The following is a 22,183-nucleotide window of genomic DNA, read 5'->3' on the forward strand; positions in this document are numbered from 1 at the left end:
TTTTCTATAAATTTCAAAAAGATTTTTTTTTTCATTTATCTAATTATTTTTGTTTAATAAAAATTATTGTTTTTTAGTTCATATTTTATTTCTTATTAATTTTTTGGAGAAATTACATTTCAAATACTGTTTTTTCTTTCAAAATTTATTATTTTATATTAAAAAAAAATAAAAATAACTTATATAGAAAAACTTAAAAAAATAAGTTATAATTGTATTTCTGTATGTATTTTTTAATTTACAAATTAGAAAGATAAATTGTTTTTGACTTTATTGTGTTTCATTATATTAATAAATTAAAACAATTTTTTTAAGATTTCAGTATTTCAGTTGTTAGTTTTTTTAATATCTGGTTATTAATATCATGACGATATATTACCGTCTGTTTTCTTTTAATTTTTTTGTACGGTTATGAAAACCTTAACCAGTTTTTAAGAATTTAAAGCTTAGACTAGTTGATTTTTTATTTAAGGCTTTTATAAAAGTCAAACTTAAAAAAAATTGCAAATATTAGAAAATGTTTCATAGTTGTGAAGCTTAATTATAAATTTTAAACTAAATTAGTGGGAAAAATGTTTTGTATATACTGCTTGTTTTGAATCTGACAAAATTCGAAAATTTCTACTTGTAATTATGTGCAGTTTGTATCTCCTACAATATGCTGTGTACGAGTTTATTTGCAAGACTTACAAGTGTGTATCCAGTGTTTTTTTTTTTTTTTTTTTTCAAAAAATTGTATTTTTTCTATGTTTTCATTGTAGAGATTGCATAATTTTAGTAATTTTTGAAACTAAATCAAAAAATTTCTCCACACTTTCATCTAAATTACCTTATTGCTTATAAAAATCTTGCAAAATTACAAGAGTAGTAATCTGTTATAGTCCTTACGACAATACTTAAGTGTCTGTGAGCTGTTAATTTATTATTACCTTCATTTAAGGGCTTAAAATTTCATGGTAATTAAGCAGTATTATTATATTCTTGTTAAATTTTCAAGTGTTGTAGTTCGTAACAGTCTTTTCGATTATATTTGACTTTGAAAGGACTTTATAACCAACCAATTTGTATCAGTATTTCGTTTCCTTAATTGCTAATGCATTTTGTTTAATTTTCAAAATACACAGAATTGCATTAATTTATCAATCTGTATTTGCTATGTTTGAATGAAAACTACTCGAATCTTTATAATATTTCAAATGTTTCGCAACTTTTAATAGTAATAAATTTGTGTTGCTTTTTTTTAACTTTCAAACATGATTAAAAATAATAGTTTTATACCATGCTTTCAATTAATAATAATAGAAAAGTTTAAAAACTGTATGTAATATTTTTGCTAGACCTGCTAAATATCACATTACAGGAGTAAAATCGGCTAACTTTTCATTAAATTATTGAAACCTCATTAAAAAAATGTATATTTTTTTGTAAAATGTTTTTGTGAGCCAATTTTGCAAAGAAAATCTAAATTTTTATGAAAATATTTTCAAAAAATAAACTTTAAAAATTTTTAATTTCTGAAATTTTTAAGTTTTGGAAATGATTTTAAAATGTTCATGATTTTCTTTATAATATTTTCAATGTTATTTTAAAACTTAAGTTTTTTATATTCGAAATTTGAACTTATGTGCGAAACAATTTTAAAACTGTTAATATAATCTCTAAACTATGAGAATTTATAAAACTATAATTGTAGTTTTATTTGTAGTCAATTTCCTATATTTTCCAATTTCAAACATAAAATAGAATTTGAAAATAACTTAAAAATGTTCATGAAGGTTCAATTAAATGTTCGAATTCTTAATAAATTTCGAAATTATGTTCGAAAAATTTGAAGGTCATTAAAAAAAACATCTAATTTTAGTTTTATATATAAGCCAATTATTTTATATTTTATTAATACCAACTTGAGTTCGAAAATTTCCCCATCGCTAGGAAAACATAATCGATCAATTAACCAAAATCAATTAAAGATCAATTATAAGCCCATTTAAACAACAAACACGGAAAACATATTGTTGCATTTATTCAGTATCACTTTTTTTCCATTATAATTAAGTCTATATTTGCAATTTTATAATAGATTTCAAAACTTTGGTATTTTAAATACATATATGACAATAAACTGTTATGTATTTACAACTACTGTCGGGGTAAATACTGTCTGACAATTTAAATAAAAAAAATAACTATCTTCTCAAATAGTAGTATATAAGCATTTAAAATCTACTATTTCAGTGTATCAGTATGTGTATTTTATTTATTATTATTATTATTTTCAGTTATTTCATGTCTATCAAAGAATTTAAATTAATTTCTCATATACATTCATTGACCCCCATTAATAAAATGAGAAAAAAAGTAAGAACAAAAAACATCATCATATCATACCAAGGTATTTGATGTATGTAAACATTTTCAATATAATTTATGAAGTATTCAAATGAATTCATATGTGTTTTTCTTTCTTTTCTTTTAAATAAAATAGATAAGGCTTTTTGAGGCTAAAAAGAGCAGTCATTTGAAAAAAAAAACAAAGGTCAAATGTTTAAGTTTGAATTGTGTAGCAAATTAAAAATACATATTGCATATTTTTTTCATTCATAATTTTTACTTTTTTTTCTTGTGTAACGTTTGTTTTTAAAAAATTATGTATAAAGTTGCTTGCTTGTTTTGCTGATGATTATTTGCCTGTGAAAGTGTTTAATGTTTTGCTATTTTCTCATAATTTTTCTTTTAATAAGTACATAGGTGTATAAAAATTTGTTTTAAGCAGGAAAACATGGTTTTCATTATTACATCTTATTTTATACATATTTTTTTTTCTTCTGTTCAAGCACTCTTCTTGGTATTGTTTAGGTTTTTTTTTATTTTTATTTTTTACTACTTATTTGTTTTTATTAAGAGAAAACTTTGTGGTTTTGTTTGATTTTCAAGAATTGTATATATATTTTTTTCTTTTTGGGTTTTCCAATATTTTATCAGAATTCTTTTTTTTCGATTATAAACAAATTATACATAAAATACATACATGTACTAGTTATTATTTTGATTTTATTATGTTGTTTACAGATTTTTTTTAATAATTACAAATTTTTCTTAACAAAAAAATAAATATTTAGAATTTTCTTTAAAATTATGTGATGAAGTTTTTGTGATAATGTATAAAAGAAAGAAATTATTAGTCAGAGAAAAATCATGTACTTCCTTAGTTACAAGTCTTGTGGTAAATATCAGTTTTTCTATTTGTTTTGAAAGTTCTATTCAATTTTATTTCCTTTCAGTTACTGGTTCGTGCGTCTAACAGAATTTATTTTAAAAGTCTATACGATAGACCAGACTACAGCTATACTATAGACTAGATTACAGACTAGACAATAGACTAGATTATAAACTAGACTATAATATACTTGACTATAAACTCGACTATAGAATAGGCTAGAGACTATAATCTAGACTAGACTATATTCTGGAGTATAGACTACACCAGGCTATAGACGAGACTACAGACAACCGACTAGATCATAGACAAGACTATAGGCTATAGACTAGTCTATAGACAAGACTGTAACGTTTTAAAATTTTGACGACAAAGCAATTAAATTTAATTCAACATAGTTTTTGAACTTATCAAAGAACCGATAATTTAAGACTAATGTCTCTGAAGAAATAGTATTTACTATTAATAAATACTTAAAGAAATTCTCTGGATTAATAATTTGTTTCCCAAGAAAACATTTAAGCGATGAGTAGGTATGATAATGTTATATGATAATGAGTTAAAAAAGAGTGCTATATCTTCTTTTTTACAAGGTGCTGGTTTTAACAAAAATGAAACCTTATGCCACCAGTATTTAAAATATATATGTAAATATAAAAAAAAATACACAAAACAAATTTACATTTAACAAAAAAAAAAAAAAAAAAGAATAATAAATAATAGTAAATAAATTTAAGCTTTAAATTAAATGGAAAAAAACTAAACATATTATACATATACTACTAAAAATAGAAATATATTAATATAATCCTTTTTTGTATTTTGGACCAGGAGGAGGGTGTAAGAGTTTTTTTTTTTTTTGGTGATTTAAGTGTTTGTGTTCTCCTTATTTTCGATTTTAGTTATGTGCGTGAATGTAACATTTAATAAATTTTGTGTGTGTATGTGTTTTTCTTATTTGGCAAGTGCTATTTATTGATTATTTAAATCTATTTTTGAAAAAAAGCATGAAAAATTTAAGCTTATAAGAAGTTATTGTAACTTTGTAATAATCATTAATTAGCCCAAGCCTAAAAATTATTATTTGTTCAATGAGTTTTTGTTTAAGTTTAATGTGTAAGCAGAAGAAAATCTTCCAAACTGCCACACTTTTTGGTTCGTTTTTTAGTTTTTTTTTTCTAAAAAAAAAAAGAAATTTTTTTATCGTTTTTATAACTTTAGCTTACAAAAAAAAAACTTCATATAATGTAAGGGAAAGTTATTTTTGCTTATACAAAAGACAAGCTTTTGTTAATTTGTTACATATAAATCCTATCACAAAAAATAACAATTTTCTTTAAAAATAAGGAAAAGCATTTTCAAAACCTATGCTTTTCATTGTGCAACAACATTTTGGCTGTGTTTTTGTTTGCTTCTTGTTTTTGTTTTGTTTGTTAGCAAGTGTTTATGTTACATTAAACCTACACAGTTTCCAATGCTCGTACATCTTTTTGCACAACATAGAATTTATGTTTTTTACCCACTAGGCCCCATATGACGGCAACATTCTCAATTACCACATTAACGGGTATTGTACAGACGGCACCCAAAACGCAGGCTAAAAATTTCACTAAACCAAAACGGTAAAGTGAAAATGATTTGATGACACCAAACACGTACATGTAGATATTAACGGCCGCTATAAAAGCACACACAAAATCCACAATATTGGGACAGGGTATGGGATACAGTCCAGCAAATACAATATTTGAGGTTGACAAGGGCATGGTTACCCAGGAGTAAACGCTGATACCCAGCAATAGTTTGTATTTGAGGGGTATTATTTTCGAGTGTACCACAAGGAGAATGCCCTGAAGCCAACGTTTACGCTGTTGCAAGAAATCCAACAGGGTAAATGGTGATTTTTCATACATTTCACCTTCGATGAAATTGAAAGTGTAGCCCTGGGAAAAAGCACGCATCGCAAAGAAACAATCTTCGGCCACGGAACCATCAATGCCATTATCGAATGATACTTGACGTTCAGCACCAACCTGTAAAAAATAAAACACAATAAAAAATGGAATTATATTAGCATACAATTATATTGTTGTGTACTTATTTGAATTTGATTCAAAGTAAAAATAAAGAAATTATTGTAAATAATTCAAATGTTTTAAAAGTGGATTTTAATTTACTGTCTAAAGTTTATGAAATGTTGGCAAAATGTCTGATTACAATTTAGATGTGATAAGATAAATTTTATCTGTATTTTATTATAAGAGCATGAAGTTTGTAGTTTTTATTTAGCGTTATTTATCTATAGCTAATATAATGTTTTAAACTTTATTGTGAGTGAATGAAATGGCTTTTAGTAATAAATTAGGGAATATAAGTGTGTGGAAAATATAAATGACATTTGTTTTTTACAAAACCCAAAATTGTTTATATATTTTTATATTTATATCATAATTTTAAAAAAATTATGATACTTTACATATCTATAAAGTAATTTCGAATAGGTTATCAGAATTCCTCTCTGATCTAAAGTGAAATTATTTCCGTATTTTTGCTTTTATCAGAAAAAATTATTACCGAACAATGCTTAGAAAAGGAACCTATCTAGCGAGCGAGCGAGCGAGCGAGCGAGCGAGCGAGCGAGCGAGCGAGCGAGCCAGGAGCGAGCGAGCGAGGAGCGAGCGAGCGAGCGAGCGAGCGAGCGAGCGAGCGAGCGAGCGAGCGAGCGAGCGAGCGAGCGAGCGAGCGAGCGAGCGAGCGAGCGAGCGAGCGAGCGAGAGAGAGCGAGCGAGCGAGCGAGCGAGCGAGGAGCGAGCGAGCGAGCGAGCGAGCGAGCGAGCGAGCGAGAGCGAGCGAGCGAGCGAGCGAGCGAGCGAGCGAGCGAGCGAGCGAGCGAGCGAGCGAGCGAGCGAGCGAGCGAGCGAGCGAGCGAGCGAGCGAGCGAGGGGGAGCGAGCGAGCGAGCGAGCGAGCGAGCGAGCGAGCGAGCGAGCGAGCGAGCGAGCGAGCGAGCGAGCGAGCGAGAGAGCGAGCGAGCGAGCCAGCGAGCGAGCGAGCGAGCGAGCGAGCGAGCGAGGAGCGAGCGAGCGAGCGAGCGAGCGAGAGCAGCGAGCGAGCGAGCGAGCGAGCGAGCGAGCGAGCGAGCGAGCGAGCGAGCGAGCGAGCGAGCGAGCGAGCGAGCGAGCGAGCGAGCGAGCGAGCGAGCGAGCGAGCGAGCGAGCGAGCGAGCAGCGAGCGAGCGAGGAGCGAGCGAGAGAGAGAGCGAGCGAGACGAGCGAGCGAGCGAGCGAGCGAGCGAGCGAGCGAGCGAGCGAGCGAGCGAGCGAGCGAGCGAGCGAGCGAGCGAGCAGCGAGCGAGCGAGCGAGCGAGCGAGCAGCGAGCGAGCGAGACGAGCGCGAGCGAGCAGCGAGCGAGCAGAGCGAGCGAGAGCGAGCGAGCGAGCCAGCGAGCGAGCGAGGGATCGAGCGAGCGAGCTAGCGAGAGACGACGAGCGAGCGAGAGAGCGAGCGCGAGCGAGGATCATCTATCTCTATCTATCATCTCTATCTATCTATCTATCTATCTATCTATCTATCTATCTATCTATCATCTATCTATCTATCTATCTATCTATCTATCTATCTATCTATCTATACTTTGCTCAGACTGACGGACTAACTAATACACATGGCTTAATGTACTTCAAAAGTGATCTCAGTCGCTTTTTTGATAATCCATAAAACCAACCTCTCGGTGCATCTGTAAACTATAATAATAAACAAAAACAATAATCTCTCAAAACTTACCTGAGTTACAACATAACTTCCTTTCCAGCTGAACAAGGGTTTGTGGAACAATTTAAACTGTAAACGTAATTTACCCATATCGTCCGATACACGGAAACTGTCGGCCAATGTCGTCAGCCAATTGACTACATTTTCATTGGCATATGTTATTAAACCCTGTCCAAATGGATGTTTACCATCTAAGACAAAATTAATAATACCACGCACTGAATTCTCTGTTAGTAAAGTTTCCTCATCTAAATGTACAATCCAATCATTGTCATTTAAAACATTTACATTATCCTCTAGACAATATTGTAAAGCGCGTGATTTAAATAAGGCTCCTGTTCGGGTTTTATACTCTTTAGGCACTACAATTTCACGTATACGACGATGATGTGATAAATTTACCGCCTTATCTGTAACAACTTCAATAAGGAAATTTTCCAAACCAGTGTCAAGACATGTATTCATATTTCTCAGTACATTGGTCTTGACCAACTCGGGAAAATCTCCTCGTGTCACAACACGTATGCACATGAACGGCGCTAGCAGGGGACTACCTTTGAGAACAACTTTTTCGGGAAAAGCATTGTAAAAGACTAAACCGCAAAAATTGAATAATACTTGCGGCAGTGTAAGGAACGTTAGGAAACGTAATAGATATAATAAAATGGTAGCTAATTGGCCATATGCCGCCCAAGGGTCCAAAACTGTAAAGGAATTTTCATCGATTTTTATGCCACCAGAGAAAATTTCAAATGCTACTATGACCACTAGCAATAGAGTACAATGAAGTAAATGTTTTGTGCTTGAATTCATGACGAAATAAATAATTTAATTTAAAAAGTTATTATTGTTGCTTTTACAGTTGCAGCTGTGTTGTGTTCGTTGTTGTTGTTATTAATCTTGATGATGTTCTCCCGTTTCAGGGAGTCTTAAGTATGTTGTTTATACAGAGATTTAACTTTTACAATGACAGCATTAGACATTTATTTATTCAGGGCAATTTCTTCGTTTTGTTTTAATGCGTAATTGCTTTTTATAGGTTGTTTTTATTTATTGTTTTTTTGTTTGTTTGTTTGTTTGTTTAATTAATTGTTTAAATGCAATTATTCACAATTGTTGAGTCAAATGTATAAAAAAGCACCTTTATACTTTCTTTTTATTACGACAAACTCTTATTAAGTGTAGCAGCAGCAGAAATTTCTGTATTCTATGGCCGTTATAGTTGCAATAAGTAATTATAGGAGTATTTTAGAGATCTATTTTGTAATTATCTGTAATGACAAAGAAAAAAATAATATAATATAAATATTTAAACAAAAGAATGTATTAGTTTATATGACGTAATAAAGCAATTAAATACAACAATGTCTGATGAACACTTGCTCTTTTTTTTATTATAATTATTCAACTACATTTGAACTCAACAAAAAAATGTAAGTAAATTAAACAATATAGTATTAGCAGTAGAGGGACGAAACGATTTCTTGGTATGCACTAAGTTCTTTTCTCCATGGGACAATTAGATTTGATAACAAATCTGTTTTAATTGAAACAAAAAAATCTACGATAAGATAATTTAAAAATCGTATTGTGCTATTTTTAAATGACACATACTATGTACGTACATATGTATGTTTGGTGATTTTTTTGTTTATTTTAATAATTGCACTAAAATATTATCTTTTCACATTTATGTCAAAGATTTTGTTCTCGTGATTTATAGTGATATAAACTAAACTTAATATTGTTTTACATTTGTTAACAGTGAAATTTTTAATTAATTTTTAGGGTGTTATTTACAATAATTGAACTGTAAATTGTATAAAATACGTTTAAAGATAAGATTTTAAAAGAAAGAAAAATGTACAAAAATTACGCAACCTTTAGGTATTGTCTATAAGGAAATGATTCACAATTTTTAATAGAATTGTGAATATTGGAAAGATATTATTTACAACAAGATGTTAGCAGAACAAATTACTAAAGTAATTACAAATTATTTCTAAATATCATAAAATTTTCCAGTAAATTAAGCAAATTCTAAAAATTTTCTCATAAAAAAGTTAAGTTATTGCTTATTACATTTTTCTAATGTAATAAATAAAAAATGGGATATAATTTAAATTTTAAAAATTTTTATGATTGAAAATGAAGAAATAGGCCCAAAATATATACATGTTTACAAATCCTCATGAGTTCAAAATTATTTAAAAACTTTATCGAACATAAGCTCGAATTTTTTAAAATTGTTAGTTTCATATTAAAACTAAATTTATATTTTTATGAATTCTCATAATTTAAAGCTTTTAAACTTTATAGAATTTCCTAGAACAAATCAACAGTTTATATTCTGAAACTACATTAGAAAATTTAAATGTAAGAACTTGCACTTAAATTAAGATAAAATTATATTTCATGAATCCTCCTGATTTAGTAATTGTTTTATTTTTCGAACATAAGTTCGAATTTTAGAAATTATTGAAAAACATTTCAAGAACAAAAAAATATTTAAAAATTTGCTATTACTTTAAAAATATTTTAAAATCTGGGAATATTTTAAAATCATTTTCAAAATTTGTAAAGTCGAAATTGAAAATTTATAAATTGTTACTCAAATTATTTTTTATTTATAAAATCTTTCTCATTTAGAAATTATTTTAACAACATCAAAACTTTTTCAAAAATAAGTACGAATTTGTGAAGATTCTATATTGAAACTGGAGAATATTTTCAAAATCCATGACAAAATTAAAATAGTTTTGAAAATTTTGAAGTTCGAAATTGAGAAATTTATAAAATTATCCTTTAATTAAACTAAAATTATATTTTTATGAATCCTCATGCTTCAGAGATCATTTTTAATAGTTTTAAAACTTTTTCCAACTTAAGTTCGAAATTTCAAAATTATTGAAATTTTTTTTTTTTAAATCTTACTCTTTGAAATTGATAATAGTTTGAGATTATTGATTATTTTTAAATAATTATAAAACTTTTTCAAACTTAAGTACAAAATTTTAAAATTATTGAAAATTTTTGGAAAAATCTTATACTTTGATAATACATTAAAAATATTATTATTGAATATTTGAAAATATTTGTAAGTTCGAAATTGGAGAGTTTATGTAATAATTTCAACTGAACTAAAATTATATTTTTATAAATCCTCATGCTTAAAAAGATAATTTTATTAAAAAATATTTAAAAAATCTTACACTTACATACTTTGATAATACATTAAAAATACTTTAAAATTATTGAATATTTTAAAATAATTTATAAAATTTTAAATATTTTAAAATCTTTTCAAACCTAAGTTCGAAATTATTGAAAAATATTTCAAAAAAAAATCTTACACTTTGATAATACTTTAAAATTATTGAATATTTAAAAAAAAATGTTGAATTTATAAGTTCGAAATTGGAAAGTAATTATCCAATTGAACTAAAACTATGTTTTTATGAATCCTCGTAATTTAAATAATGTTTTAATATTTTTAAAACTTTTTCGAATACAATTTCGAACATAAATATTAAAAAAATATATATAAATATATTAAAAGTTTTTAAGTTCAAAAATGGAAAATGTAGTGAGTTTATTTCGAACATAAATTTGAATTTTCGAAAAAAATTGAATAACCTTGTGATTTAGACAATTTTTTTTAAAACAATTTTAACATTTTTCAGATTTAACTTCGAATTTTAAATTGTATTGTAGGTCTATATCCATTAATTTAAAACTTAGACCTGTTCAAAATTCAGAATATTATAAAAATCTAATAAATTAAATATTTTATCTCTTTTAAAACATCAGCCAGATCACACGCCTTAATCAATTGAGGTGTTTTACATAAATATTGAAATATTCTCATAAACAATCTATAAAAATAAACTGCTGGTATGAGAAAACACTTTGCTTATAAGTAAGGGTGCAGTATTTACTTTATAATTATCAAACGAATATTAGTATGTACTTATATTATTAATAAATGTAAAAATTAAATTTTGAGAAATATTATTATTTAAACCAGTTTAAATCAATGTTCTTTAAATTTAAAACACGCTTTAAGTATAATGAACTCTAAACAAGGAATTTTTTTGGCATTTGCCAAATGCGTTTTACTTAAATGACAATATGCGTTGTAGTTATTAGATTACACATTGGCCCCAAAAAGATACACAGCACACAACATGATGCAATTATTTATTATTACTTAGTTGGTCTTACTATTATGTATTATATTTTGTTCTTAGTAGATTATTCCGAATTCATGTTATATTTTTAATATAAAATATTTATGATATGTACTTTGTTTAATATATATGTATGCATATGCATGTCTGTGCCATTTTATTGTTTAATTGTTGAATGAAAATACAATTCATTACCAGTACTATATCAAGCGTAAATAATAAATAAAAAATATGAAATATGTACCAACTTTATAAATACTGACGTTTAACAACGCCCCAAAAATAATACTACATAATAATTAATTGTTTACATACATGATACATTATAGATTATATTTTCAAAATTTTGTATTAATTTTCGGAGAAAGTGACAATTAACAAGATAAAAATATGAAACTTTCAAAGAAGTGTTAAAAAAATAAGAAGAATTATTCGAGATTTTAAAGTTTTTAAACTTTTTCGAACAAAATTCATCGAAATTTAAACATTTAAAAAATCTTCAAAAACATTATACGTTAATAATCTTTTAATTCATAAATAAGTAAAATATAAAAAACAAATAATATGTACATATTTTTTTTATAAAAATATGTATGTATGCAGTATTTAAAACAACAAGTACTTAAACAAACACATTTTTATCATTATTATTATTAAAGTTTATTTTTTTACTACACTTATTAGGGATTATATTAATTAAATATTTTATTAAATTATTAAAAAAGAAAAAAGAACATTATCCATAAACATTGTGCATATGTTTTCATTTGCAACAGTTATACATATATTTATTATCTTATTTGTTTTACCGAAAGAAAAAAAGAAAATAAAGTAAACAAAATTAATAATTAACCACAAAAAACTTAAATACATATTAATATCAGTACCAGCAACAAAATAACAATAAAAAAAATGTATATTTAAGATAACAAATCACCATCATCATGCCCATTCATACACGGAGCCGCACCACTACGTCACAACAATGTACCGGCATATTTGTGTGTATTTCAAATATTCCTCACGCCGCCTTCATTTATTATTATGATTATTTGTATGTATATACAAGTTCTATTGTATGACCACGACTAGAATGTCTACAAGTATGTAGCTAACCAAATCAGAGAACAGCAACAAAAAATATTCCATTTCTTGAGCAAGAAATTAATGATGATAATGACACTGACGATAAATACAAATGTATGGGACAATGGTATACAATTATAATTTGCTTGTACTTTAAATGTATTTAGCAAGATCGTTTAAAAATAGAATTATGTATATGTATTTATTTGTTGCAATTTGTAATAAATTTTAGTTGATCATCGTCATATGGTTTTTGTTTACATTTTTTTTTTTTTAATTTTTAAATAAGGCTTATAAATTATAAACATTTTTAAAAACAAAATTATTCATTTTTTAATTGTGTATTAAATTAATTTGTTATGTAGGTTTGAAATTTACATTTTAATTATTTTAATTATTCCACGCCCACCTAATCTATACTAATTGAATGAAAATGTATCTTAAAAAATTGTATAAAATTTTTAAAACTTTTGAATTTTCCACATTAATAAATTCCACATTAAAACATTAATCGTTATCTCTTAAATAACAGTGAAATTGTACTTGATTAAGAGATAGTTCGATTGCTTCAAAAAGTCTTCAAACTTAAGAATTTGCGAAACTGAACTAAAACTAAACTGAACTAGAACTGAACCACAACTGAACTTGAACTGAACTAGAACTGAACTGGAACTGAACTAGAACTGAACTAGAACTGAACTAGAACTGAACTAGAACTGAACTAGAACTGGACTAGAACTGAACTAGAACTGAACTAGAACTGAACTAGAACTGAACTAGAACTGAACTAGAACTGAACTAGAACTGAACTAGAACTGAACTAGAACTGAACTAGAACTGAACTAGAACTGAACTAGAACTGAACTAGAACTGAACTAGAACTGAACTAGAACTGAACTAGAACTGAACTAGAACTGAACTAGAACTGAACTAGAACTGAACTAGAACTGAACTAGAACTGAACTAGAACTGAACTAGAACTGAACTAGAACTGAACTAGAACTGAACTAGAACTGAACTAGAACTGAACTAGAGCTGAACTAGAACTGAACTAGAACTGAACTAGAACTGAACTAAACTGAACTAGAACTGAACTAGAACTGAACTAGAACTGAACTAGAACTGAACTAGAACTGAACTAGAACTGAACTAGAACTGAACTAGAACTGAACTAGAACTGAACTAGAACTGAACTAGAACTGAACTAGAACTGAACTAGAACTGAACTAGAACTGAACTAGAACTGAACTAGAACTTAACTAGAACTGAACTAGAACTGAACTAGAACTGAACTAGAACTGAACTAGAACTGAACTAGAACTGAACTAGAACTGAACTAGAACTGAACTAGAACTGAACTAGAACTGAACTAGAACTGAACTAGAACTGAACTAGAACTGAACTAGAACTGAACTAGAACTGAACTAGAACTGAACTAGAACTGAACTAGAACTGAACTAGAACTGAACTAGAACTGAACTAGAACTGAACTAGAACGGAACTAGAACTGAACTAGAACTGAACTAGAACTGAACTAGAACTGAACTAGAACTGAACTAGAACTGAACTAGAACTGAACTAGAACTAGAACTGAACTAGAACTGAACTAGAACTGAACTAAATGAAATGAACTAGAACTGAACTAGAACTGAACTAGAACTGAACTAGAACTGAACTAGAACTGAACTAGAACTGAACTAGAACTGAACTAGAACTGAACTAGAACTGAACTAGAAACTGAACTAGAACTGAACTAGACGAACTAGACTGAACTAGAACTGAACTAGAACTGAACTAGAACTGAACTAGAACTGAACTAGAACTGAACTAGAACTGAACTAGAACTGAACTAGAACTGGAACTAGAACTGAACTAGAACTGAACTAGAACTGAACTCAGAACTGAACTAGAACTGAACTAGAACTGAACTAGAACTGAACTAGAACTGAACTAGAACTGAACTAGAACTGAACTAGAACTGAACTAGAACTGAACTAGAACGGAACTAGAACTGAACTAGAACTGAACTAGAACTGAACTAGAACTGAACTAGAACTGAACTAGAACTGAACTAGAACGGAACTAGAACTGAACTAGAACTGAACTAGAACTGAACTAGAACTGAACTAGAACTGAACTAGAACGGAACTAGAACTGAACTAGAACGGAACTAGAACTGAACTAGAACTGAACTAGAACTGAACTAGAACTGAACTAGAACTGAACTAGAACGGAACTAGAACTGAACTAGAACTGAACTAGAACGGAACTAGAACTGAACTAGAACTGAACTAGAACTGAACTAGAACTGAACTAGAACTGAACTAGAACGGAACTAGAACTGAACTAGAACTGAACTAGAACTGAACTAGAACTGAACTAGAACTGAACTAGAACTGAACTAGAACTGAACTAGAACTGAACTAGAACTGAACTAGAACTGAACTAGAACTGAACTAGAACTGAACTAGAACTGAACTAGAACTGAACTAGAACGGAACTAGAACTGAACTAGAACTGAACTAGAACTGAACTAGAACTGTACTAGAACTGAACTAGAACTGAACAAGAACATAACCAGAACTGAAAGAGAAGTGTGATCTACAAACAATTGCTTTACCAAATTTTTGCTAGATTTATTATTCAAAAGTTTAATAGGTAAACGTTTATGTTTTTCTTTTTTTGAAAATAAATAAACTAAAATAAAAAAAAAATACCTCAAACTTTGCAATTGTTGAAAAAACATGAATAAATTTTTCTTTTGAACTCCGTATTACCCAAAAACTTATTGCACAATTTAATTATATTCATCAATATTTTAGTTAATAAAAAGTGTTTTTATTTAATTACTTCTGACAAACCGTTTAATTTATTTTCCCGCATATAATGTTATTAGGAAATAAATAATAAAACTTAATTTGTATTCATCAGGTGGGCACAATCAGTTGCGACTAGAGAGGAACACGTGTTACATTCCAATATAATCTTCAAAATATAAATAAATGTAAACAAAAATATTAGACCACTCACTTAGTGTGGAATGGAAACAAATTGCCTTCTTTGTTTTATAAAGATTTTCGAAATATTTTGAATATTAATTTGACCGTTTGTCTTATTATTTATGATTTTTTTTTACTCTGAAGGAAAATGGTTTGGGAAAAAAATCATGTTCGCTTCATAATATTTATTACAAGATTCATTCCAATTATGATTTTTTTTTTTATGCAGAGTTTAAGATGTTTCACGTTAAAATTTTATTTTTGACATTTACGACAAAATATCACTATGAATATAGACATTTCGGAAAATAGATGAAACTGTATTTTAGACTAAAACTATATGAAGTCTATTAGACTTAAATAGACGTAACAACCATTTTTATTTGTTGGCCTGTGTTATGTGCGTGCAATAAAAATTTCATGTATGTATACTATGAACGCATTTATAGACCACAATTAATTTAATAAAAATATTTGAACACCACAATTTGTTAAAAATAAACTATAAACAAATTTAATTGACCTTTTAATTAGCTCTATAAAAGAGAGCAGCAATAAAATGTATAATAAAATGTCAGTAGTCCGAGTATAGAAATAAAATCGTTCAAAGTTTAAAATAAATTTAATTATACATTTATAATTTTACTCATAGAACTTAACACATACATTAACACCAAGTATTTTTATATTACGAATTGCTGTGTTGTATTTTCAAATATAAACTAATTATTCATCATTATTATTTTATTTTTATTTATTTTTTTTGCATTTGACTAGCATACACATTAAAGTATTTATATTGAAATTAATTTGAAATACAAAATAAATCTACTATAATTTCCGAGAAAATCCCCAACTTATTACACCTTATTGTGTTTTTTTTTTTTTGCACTAAAATAAACTCATACTACAAAGTACATATAGCTTTATATATGATTTTTTCTCAATTTATTTAGTTGTTTATATTTTCGAATGAATACAATATAAAAATACAGAATAAAAATAAAATAAAAAATAATTGCCATAAACAATAGCGTAAAAATGTTTTGTTTATTTTAGAAATACACCAATATTTTTAGTTAAATTTTTGTAATACCCACAGAATATTTAAAGAATGTTCTTACTATTGGGAATATCATTTTTATGATAAACAAAAAAAAATATTTTATTGTTGTAAATTTTTTGTAATAAAATTTTGAAATATGAACTGTTTATAATACAAAATTCTAAACAAAGTATAATTTCTTAATACGTGTAATGGCGTTTTGGCTATTGTAATATGACTAGGCGCTAGGAATACCTTTGGTCTCTATTCAAAAGTTATGTGAACATGAAAAATATATATAAAAGGAGAGCTTTATTTTATATAGACGTTTTATAGTAGGATTTGTATACCCTACACTACTACTATAGTGCGGGAAAGCACAAAAATATTGGTCCTAACGATCTTAAAGTATTCCGATCGACTCAGAAAATTATTATGACATTAGTATTGACTATTTCTGCCAATCCCGATAATTATAAAAATCAGTGCCGATAGGCATCCTGATGTTGACGAGGTATGAATTTCGATGCGATGAAAAGATAGCGGTATCGGTATTTAAAATTTTTGGGTTAACGATATTTTAGCAGTATCGATATTTTGACTCATTTCAGAGACAATGTCCTGAGTTATTGGTATTTTGACGATAATGATATTTAGACTTATTGCTGTATTTTTATGTATTTTAGCAGTTACGGTAATAGTGTTGAAAAGGTATTCTAGCGGTAACTATAGCTTAGCGATAATGGTTGCCTTGAATTCTTGTTTCAGTACATATATTTTTCTTTAACATGGATGTCAAAATTTCTTAAAAGTTGAACAATTTTACCTATCGAAATGAAAAAACTTGGTATTTAAATTAAATTTTTAATTTTCCAAAAGTTATTACCATAATAATATAATTTATATAACAATCTATCTAGTATAAAGATTACATATTTATATAATTATTTTTACATTACGTACAAACAATTTATAGTCGGGGAAACACATTAAATACGATTGACTAATAATCCAGTAAAGGCATTAGATGAAATCAGAATAATTATTATTAATTTTATTTATATACAACATGCATATAATAATATCCTATAAAACTGATTAAAGCTTAAGTTAAAATATTTCAAAACCCATATCCGCGCATTTTAATATCTAAAATTAATTGAATAATTTTTAAAAAATATTTAATCCTACTTTGAAAAGTTAATTTAAATTAAATAAAAATAATTTTTTTTATTGATTTTTGTAATTTTTACTTTTAATTTTAAACTACTTGCAATGATTAGAATTAAATCATTGCCTAGTCTGCTAAATATACATACAATACATATTTATAAAAAACTATACACATATGAATCTCTGTGCCAAATCTAATTAACTTCTAGCTGCTAACAATGACAATGAAAAAGAAAAACTAACTTAATTTAGTTTTTTTTTTAATAATGAATACTTTTTGGTTTAAGCTTTTAATAACATTTGCATGTGAACATTTTATGTAGTCGTCATCATCACCATCATCATCATCGTGTTCATATGTATACTAAACGTATGCGTACATTTTTTTAGTTATAGTTATTTGTACTGGACATGAATATTATCAGTTTTTGTGATACATATATATAAGTGTGACTAGCGGCAGTCTATGAGTTTTAATAAGTCAAACCAACTAGTAGACGACATCGTCACTTGTGAGTGCAAAATTAAAGACATTGACATAGAACTTAAATGAATCACAAATAAATGTTGATTATTGTTGGTTTCAACTTGTATATATAAATTAAAAAATATATAATGTTTCATCGACACATTTGTGGAAATGACTGCGCAATATACAATTATGATAAGAACAAAAGGAATAAGAATTTATTTACATATTATTTTTTTTTTTGATACCAAAGGAGGAAAGTGATTAGTTTATCTTGTAAGAAGTAGCATAAATGGTGGAAATATGAGAAATTTATCCAAAAATTTATATTTTTAAAATATTTTTAAATTGTATCTTAAACACTATTAACATATCGAGGGACTATATTCAATAGTCGCTATCTGCCATTTTCATGAAAATGAGATTTTGATGGCAAAATATTCAGCAAACTATCCCGCATCAGTGATATAAATTTCAAAAAAAAAATATATTTTTTGGCAATTTTATAGCTTTTTTTTAAATTTCTCTATCTTAAAAAAAGAAAAAATCTGAATGCAAAACTCTCTATCTTATCCAAAAATTGCTTCAAACTCTATCCCTTTGGATGATTTTCTGTTGCAAAACAAGTCTTCTTAATAATTTGGACATGCTGAACACAAATCCGTCAAAATATTTAAAATCGGTCTAATAGTTTTTGAGATATCGCTCATTATGATACTAATTAAATCAATTTTATTGTCGTGTTTAACCATATAACTTTGATTTTGGACCAAAACATTATAATCTGTTGCTTTTTCAACAATTTGGTTTATTTTCCTCCATTAAATTGTATAAAATATAATATTTATTGATTTTAATTCAAATAAAAATTTTATATTTCCATGAAAAACTCTCTATCTGTTGGTTGAATGAATATTTTCGTAGAAAAATAAGCTCTATCTGATATAAATTTGTGAATAATTTTGCAAATAATGCAAAATTTAAAATTCTTTTCATATAAGGGTTTAGTATATGGTCGTAGAAATATATTGTAGAAGAAAAAATTTAAAAATCTTCACTAACTAGCGAAATAAACTGTTTTTTTTGCTCTCCTGAAAACTTGTATTATTTTAGATAGGGACTATTGAATATAGTCCCTCGATATATTAAATGAGAGGTTTTCGAAATATCTTTCCTTTGATTTACGTTTTATCTATCTACAGATTTAGAAGGGATATGCAACCTCTAATGCAACTCCACTAGGAGTCCATTGTGATTCCCTTAGTAGAAATAGACTTAAAATTAAAAAAATTACCTTAGGAAATGGTGTAGCTATAAAAATATAAAATGTTTGCTTTAATTCATTAAAAAAATATTCTTTTTTTTATAATTAAAAATAAGTTTGGATGTGCGTGCCAAAAAACAACCAACGAGTGTATAACACGGCATAGTTTCTTTCTTTATTAAGGGCAATTGAGAATTTTTATAAAACATATTTTTAATATTTAAATAGATTAAAAGCCACAAAATATGTTTAGCTTTATATTAATCGATATTTACCCACATGCTCTTCGCTCAAGGCAAAACTGTCACAAGTGAAAAAATACAATAATATGTACTAATAATATAATTGTAAATAGAATATTAACAAAACTTCAAAAAAATTAATTTCTTATTGTATTATTCTAATTTTTATTATCTTTTCAAGAATCGTAAATTCTGTAATTGAGTTAACTTTCTGAAGAATTTATTTCAATAAAATGTTCCAAATTGACACAGTAGATCCAATTAGACCTGACAACTGTTTTCTATATTATATATTACATACTTTTTTATTTAAAAATTGAGAAACATAAAAATACCTCTTATTTTTCTATATGTAAAATAAAACAGCTTGTTTTTATTGCTACAAATGTCTTAAAATCTTAAAATATGTTTGTCAGTAAGGGTGTTTCCAAGCGATTTTTCATTAACATAAAAACCGTTTTCGGCCATTTCTTTATTTGTTAAGATCCAGCTTGTTATAAAAAGGGTATTTCGTTGTCATTCAACTAAGAAATGTGAAATACCACTTTTTTTTCATATAAATACATTTTATTATCTATGAGTAGTACTATATATTTTCATTTTGGCCATACAACAGCTCGATTGATAAGGCTCTAGGTAAACATGTGTGATTTTTACTGCAGTAAACCGACAACCAGAGAACAATAAAATAAAACGGCACATACTAATAAGAGTGGCCTTGTCAAGAGAAACGTTACGGCGGCCGCTCAATGTACTGTTTCAACAATTAGTAATCAATGAGTACAATTTTTTAGCTAGCAAGACTAATAAATATATATAAAAAACGTTAACTATAAAAAAGGCAAACAATTGTTATGTAAAACCCTCTTTAGTCAATACTAAGTGATAAATAACTAAAGTTTGTTAAAATAAAAAGCAAATAGTGTTTATGATTTAACGAAATTTTTTAACAAGAAAACCTACATTAGCGTTTAAAATTTGGTGGAGCTATGTACTAATATAATAACTATGGTGTTGTCTTGAGCAATAAATTACCTTAAGAATCTAGTTTAATCTTATCTCACTGTTATTTTGGTACTTAAATTACAAAATATTTATACTACATTTTTAGATTTGAAGTGAGTCACATTATTTTGATCTATATGTAAATATACATAGGAATGTATATAAAATGCAAAGTCCATATAGAGCAAATGTTTTTTTTTTAGGTTTTAATTAATGACTCAAATTATATTTTAAAAAATATATTGCAATTTTAACAAGCAAAATAATTACACTGTGTGACAAAATTGCAAAAAGTGAATATACTCCCCACTTGAGTAGAGTAGAGTAGTTCACAAAACATATTTTTTAATATATCCTGAAAAACGCGAGTTTTCCCAAAAACGGATTATATGGCTATATAAAAAATCAAATATGATAGGATACTCTACTAAACTAGTTCTACAAATTGAGATATTTTTTGCTCCCGAACAAGGATTTTCCACAATATTAAATATTAATATTCTCTAAAATTCCTTATGTGTTGTAACCAATAATTAACAGATTGATTGATTTCTTTAAAAGGATTAGTATTTGTACCTAAAAATTTTTTTATCAAATTAAAATAACATCGGAATGGTAGGTTGTAGAAGAACAACACTCATTAATGTACATATGATGCAATGAACGTATACTACTTTCTGCTTAAAAAATCATATAAATAAAAAAAATTTAAAGCAAACATATTTAAAAATAAACTTACCGTTAAAAATACTATACGATTTTAATTTAAATATGATGCACTCAAAACAGAACAGAAAACAGGCAGGCAGGCAATGACGGCTGCACTTGTCTTTTTATGTAAACAAACAAGAAAATCTTTCCCTTTCTCTTTTTGTTGTATTTTTTTAAGGGATATAATTGATTTATTTTTTGTGTTTTGTTTGAAGTGTCGTGTTTATAATGAATCGATGATGATGGACGGTCGGGTTGAAGGGTGTGATGCTTGGCGCCTATTAAAAAAACTACAAAAACAAACAACAATATGTCGTTATTTTTTTTGTATACAATTAAATGTTAGTGCAATATGTGCGTTTTTTGTTTTTCTATTCTTCTTTTGTTTTATTGCTGCATTGTTGGTAAAATGTTTGCTATTTTTGTAGTTGTTGTTATTTGACTTTTCAACACTTTTTAGTATATGTTTGTATTATATTTGAGCTATTTTGTGTTAATTATACAAATTTTGTTAAATGAATCAAAACTGATAAACGTTAACACCCGGCACTGTTCTAATTATTTTCTTTTTTCTTATTATATTCGTTTATTAACACTCGTCGCTTTTGAATAATTTTTCTACACTAACTTTTTGTTGGTTAGATGGTCGGTCACAAGCCTAATCGATCGATTTTTCACTTTTCGCTTCCTATTCACTCACACTTTGTGTATGCAATTTTTTCTTTTTTTGCTTTGGCCGGGCTAATGAACTTTTTTGTATTTCATTAAGCTTTATTCATACAAATGATTTATTTGAAATTATTTTGTTATTATAAATATATAATATAAATTGTATGCGAGCTAATTATATTTTGTTTTTCTTTATTTCTTTTTAAATTAAGTTAAACAACGCCACGGCCGAAGCAATCGAGAGCACAAAATAGAATGACAACTGTGAAGGTAATTTAGCTATTTTTTTAGTTTTCTTCAGCGTTTTTCAAGGAAATATAGCGGGAGAAAATATGCAAGAATT

The 22,183-nt window shown here is 27.6% G+C and overlaps 1 protein-coding gene across 1 annotated transcript; it reads right to left on the reverse strand.

Moving 5' to 3' along the window:
• Window positions 1–124: 124 nt before the first annotated feature.
• LOC119612690 (beta-1,4-mannosyltransferase egh) lies at window positions 125–22,106 on the reverse strand. The gene is made up of 3 exons (XM_037968541.1): window positions 21,200–22,106; window positions 7,000–8,258; window positions 125–5,250 (listed from the first exon to the last, which is right to left on the reverse strand). Exons 2-3 carry the CDS (start codon window positions 7,798–7,800, stop codon window positions 4,678–4,680), a joined length of 1,374 nt encoding a protein of 457 aa, XP_037824469.1. The 5' UTR covers window positions 7,801–8,258; window positions 21,200–22,106; the 3' UTR covers window positions 125–4,677.
• Window positions 22,107–22,183: the final 77 nt, after the last annotated feature.

This window comes from Lucilia sericata, unplaced genomic scaffold (assembly GCF_015586225.1).
Source record: "Lucilia sericata isolate MDLA Ls3-8-SP2 unplaced genomic scaffold, ASM1558622v1 Contig000036F_arrow, whole genome shotgun sequence".
Taxonomy (NCBI): Eukaryota; Metazoa; Arthropoda; class Insecta; order Diptera; family Calliphoridae; genus Lucilia; species Lucilia sericata.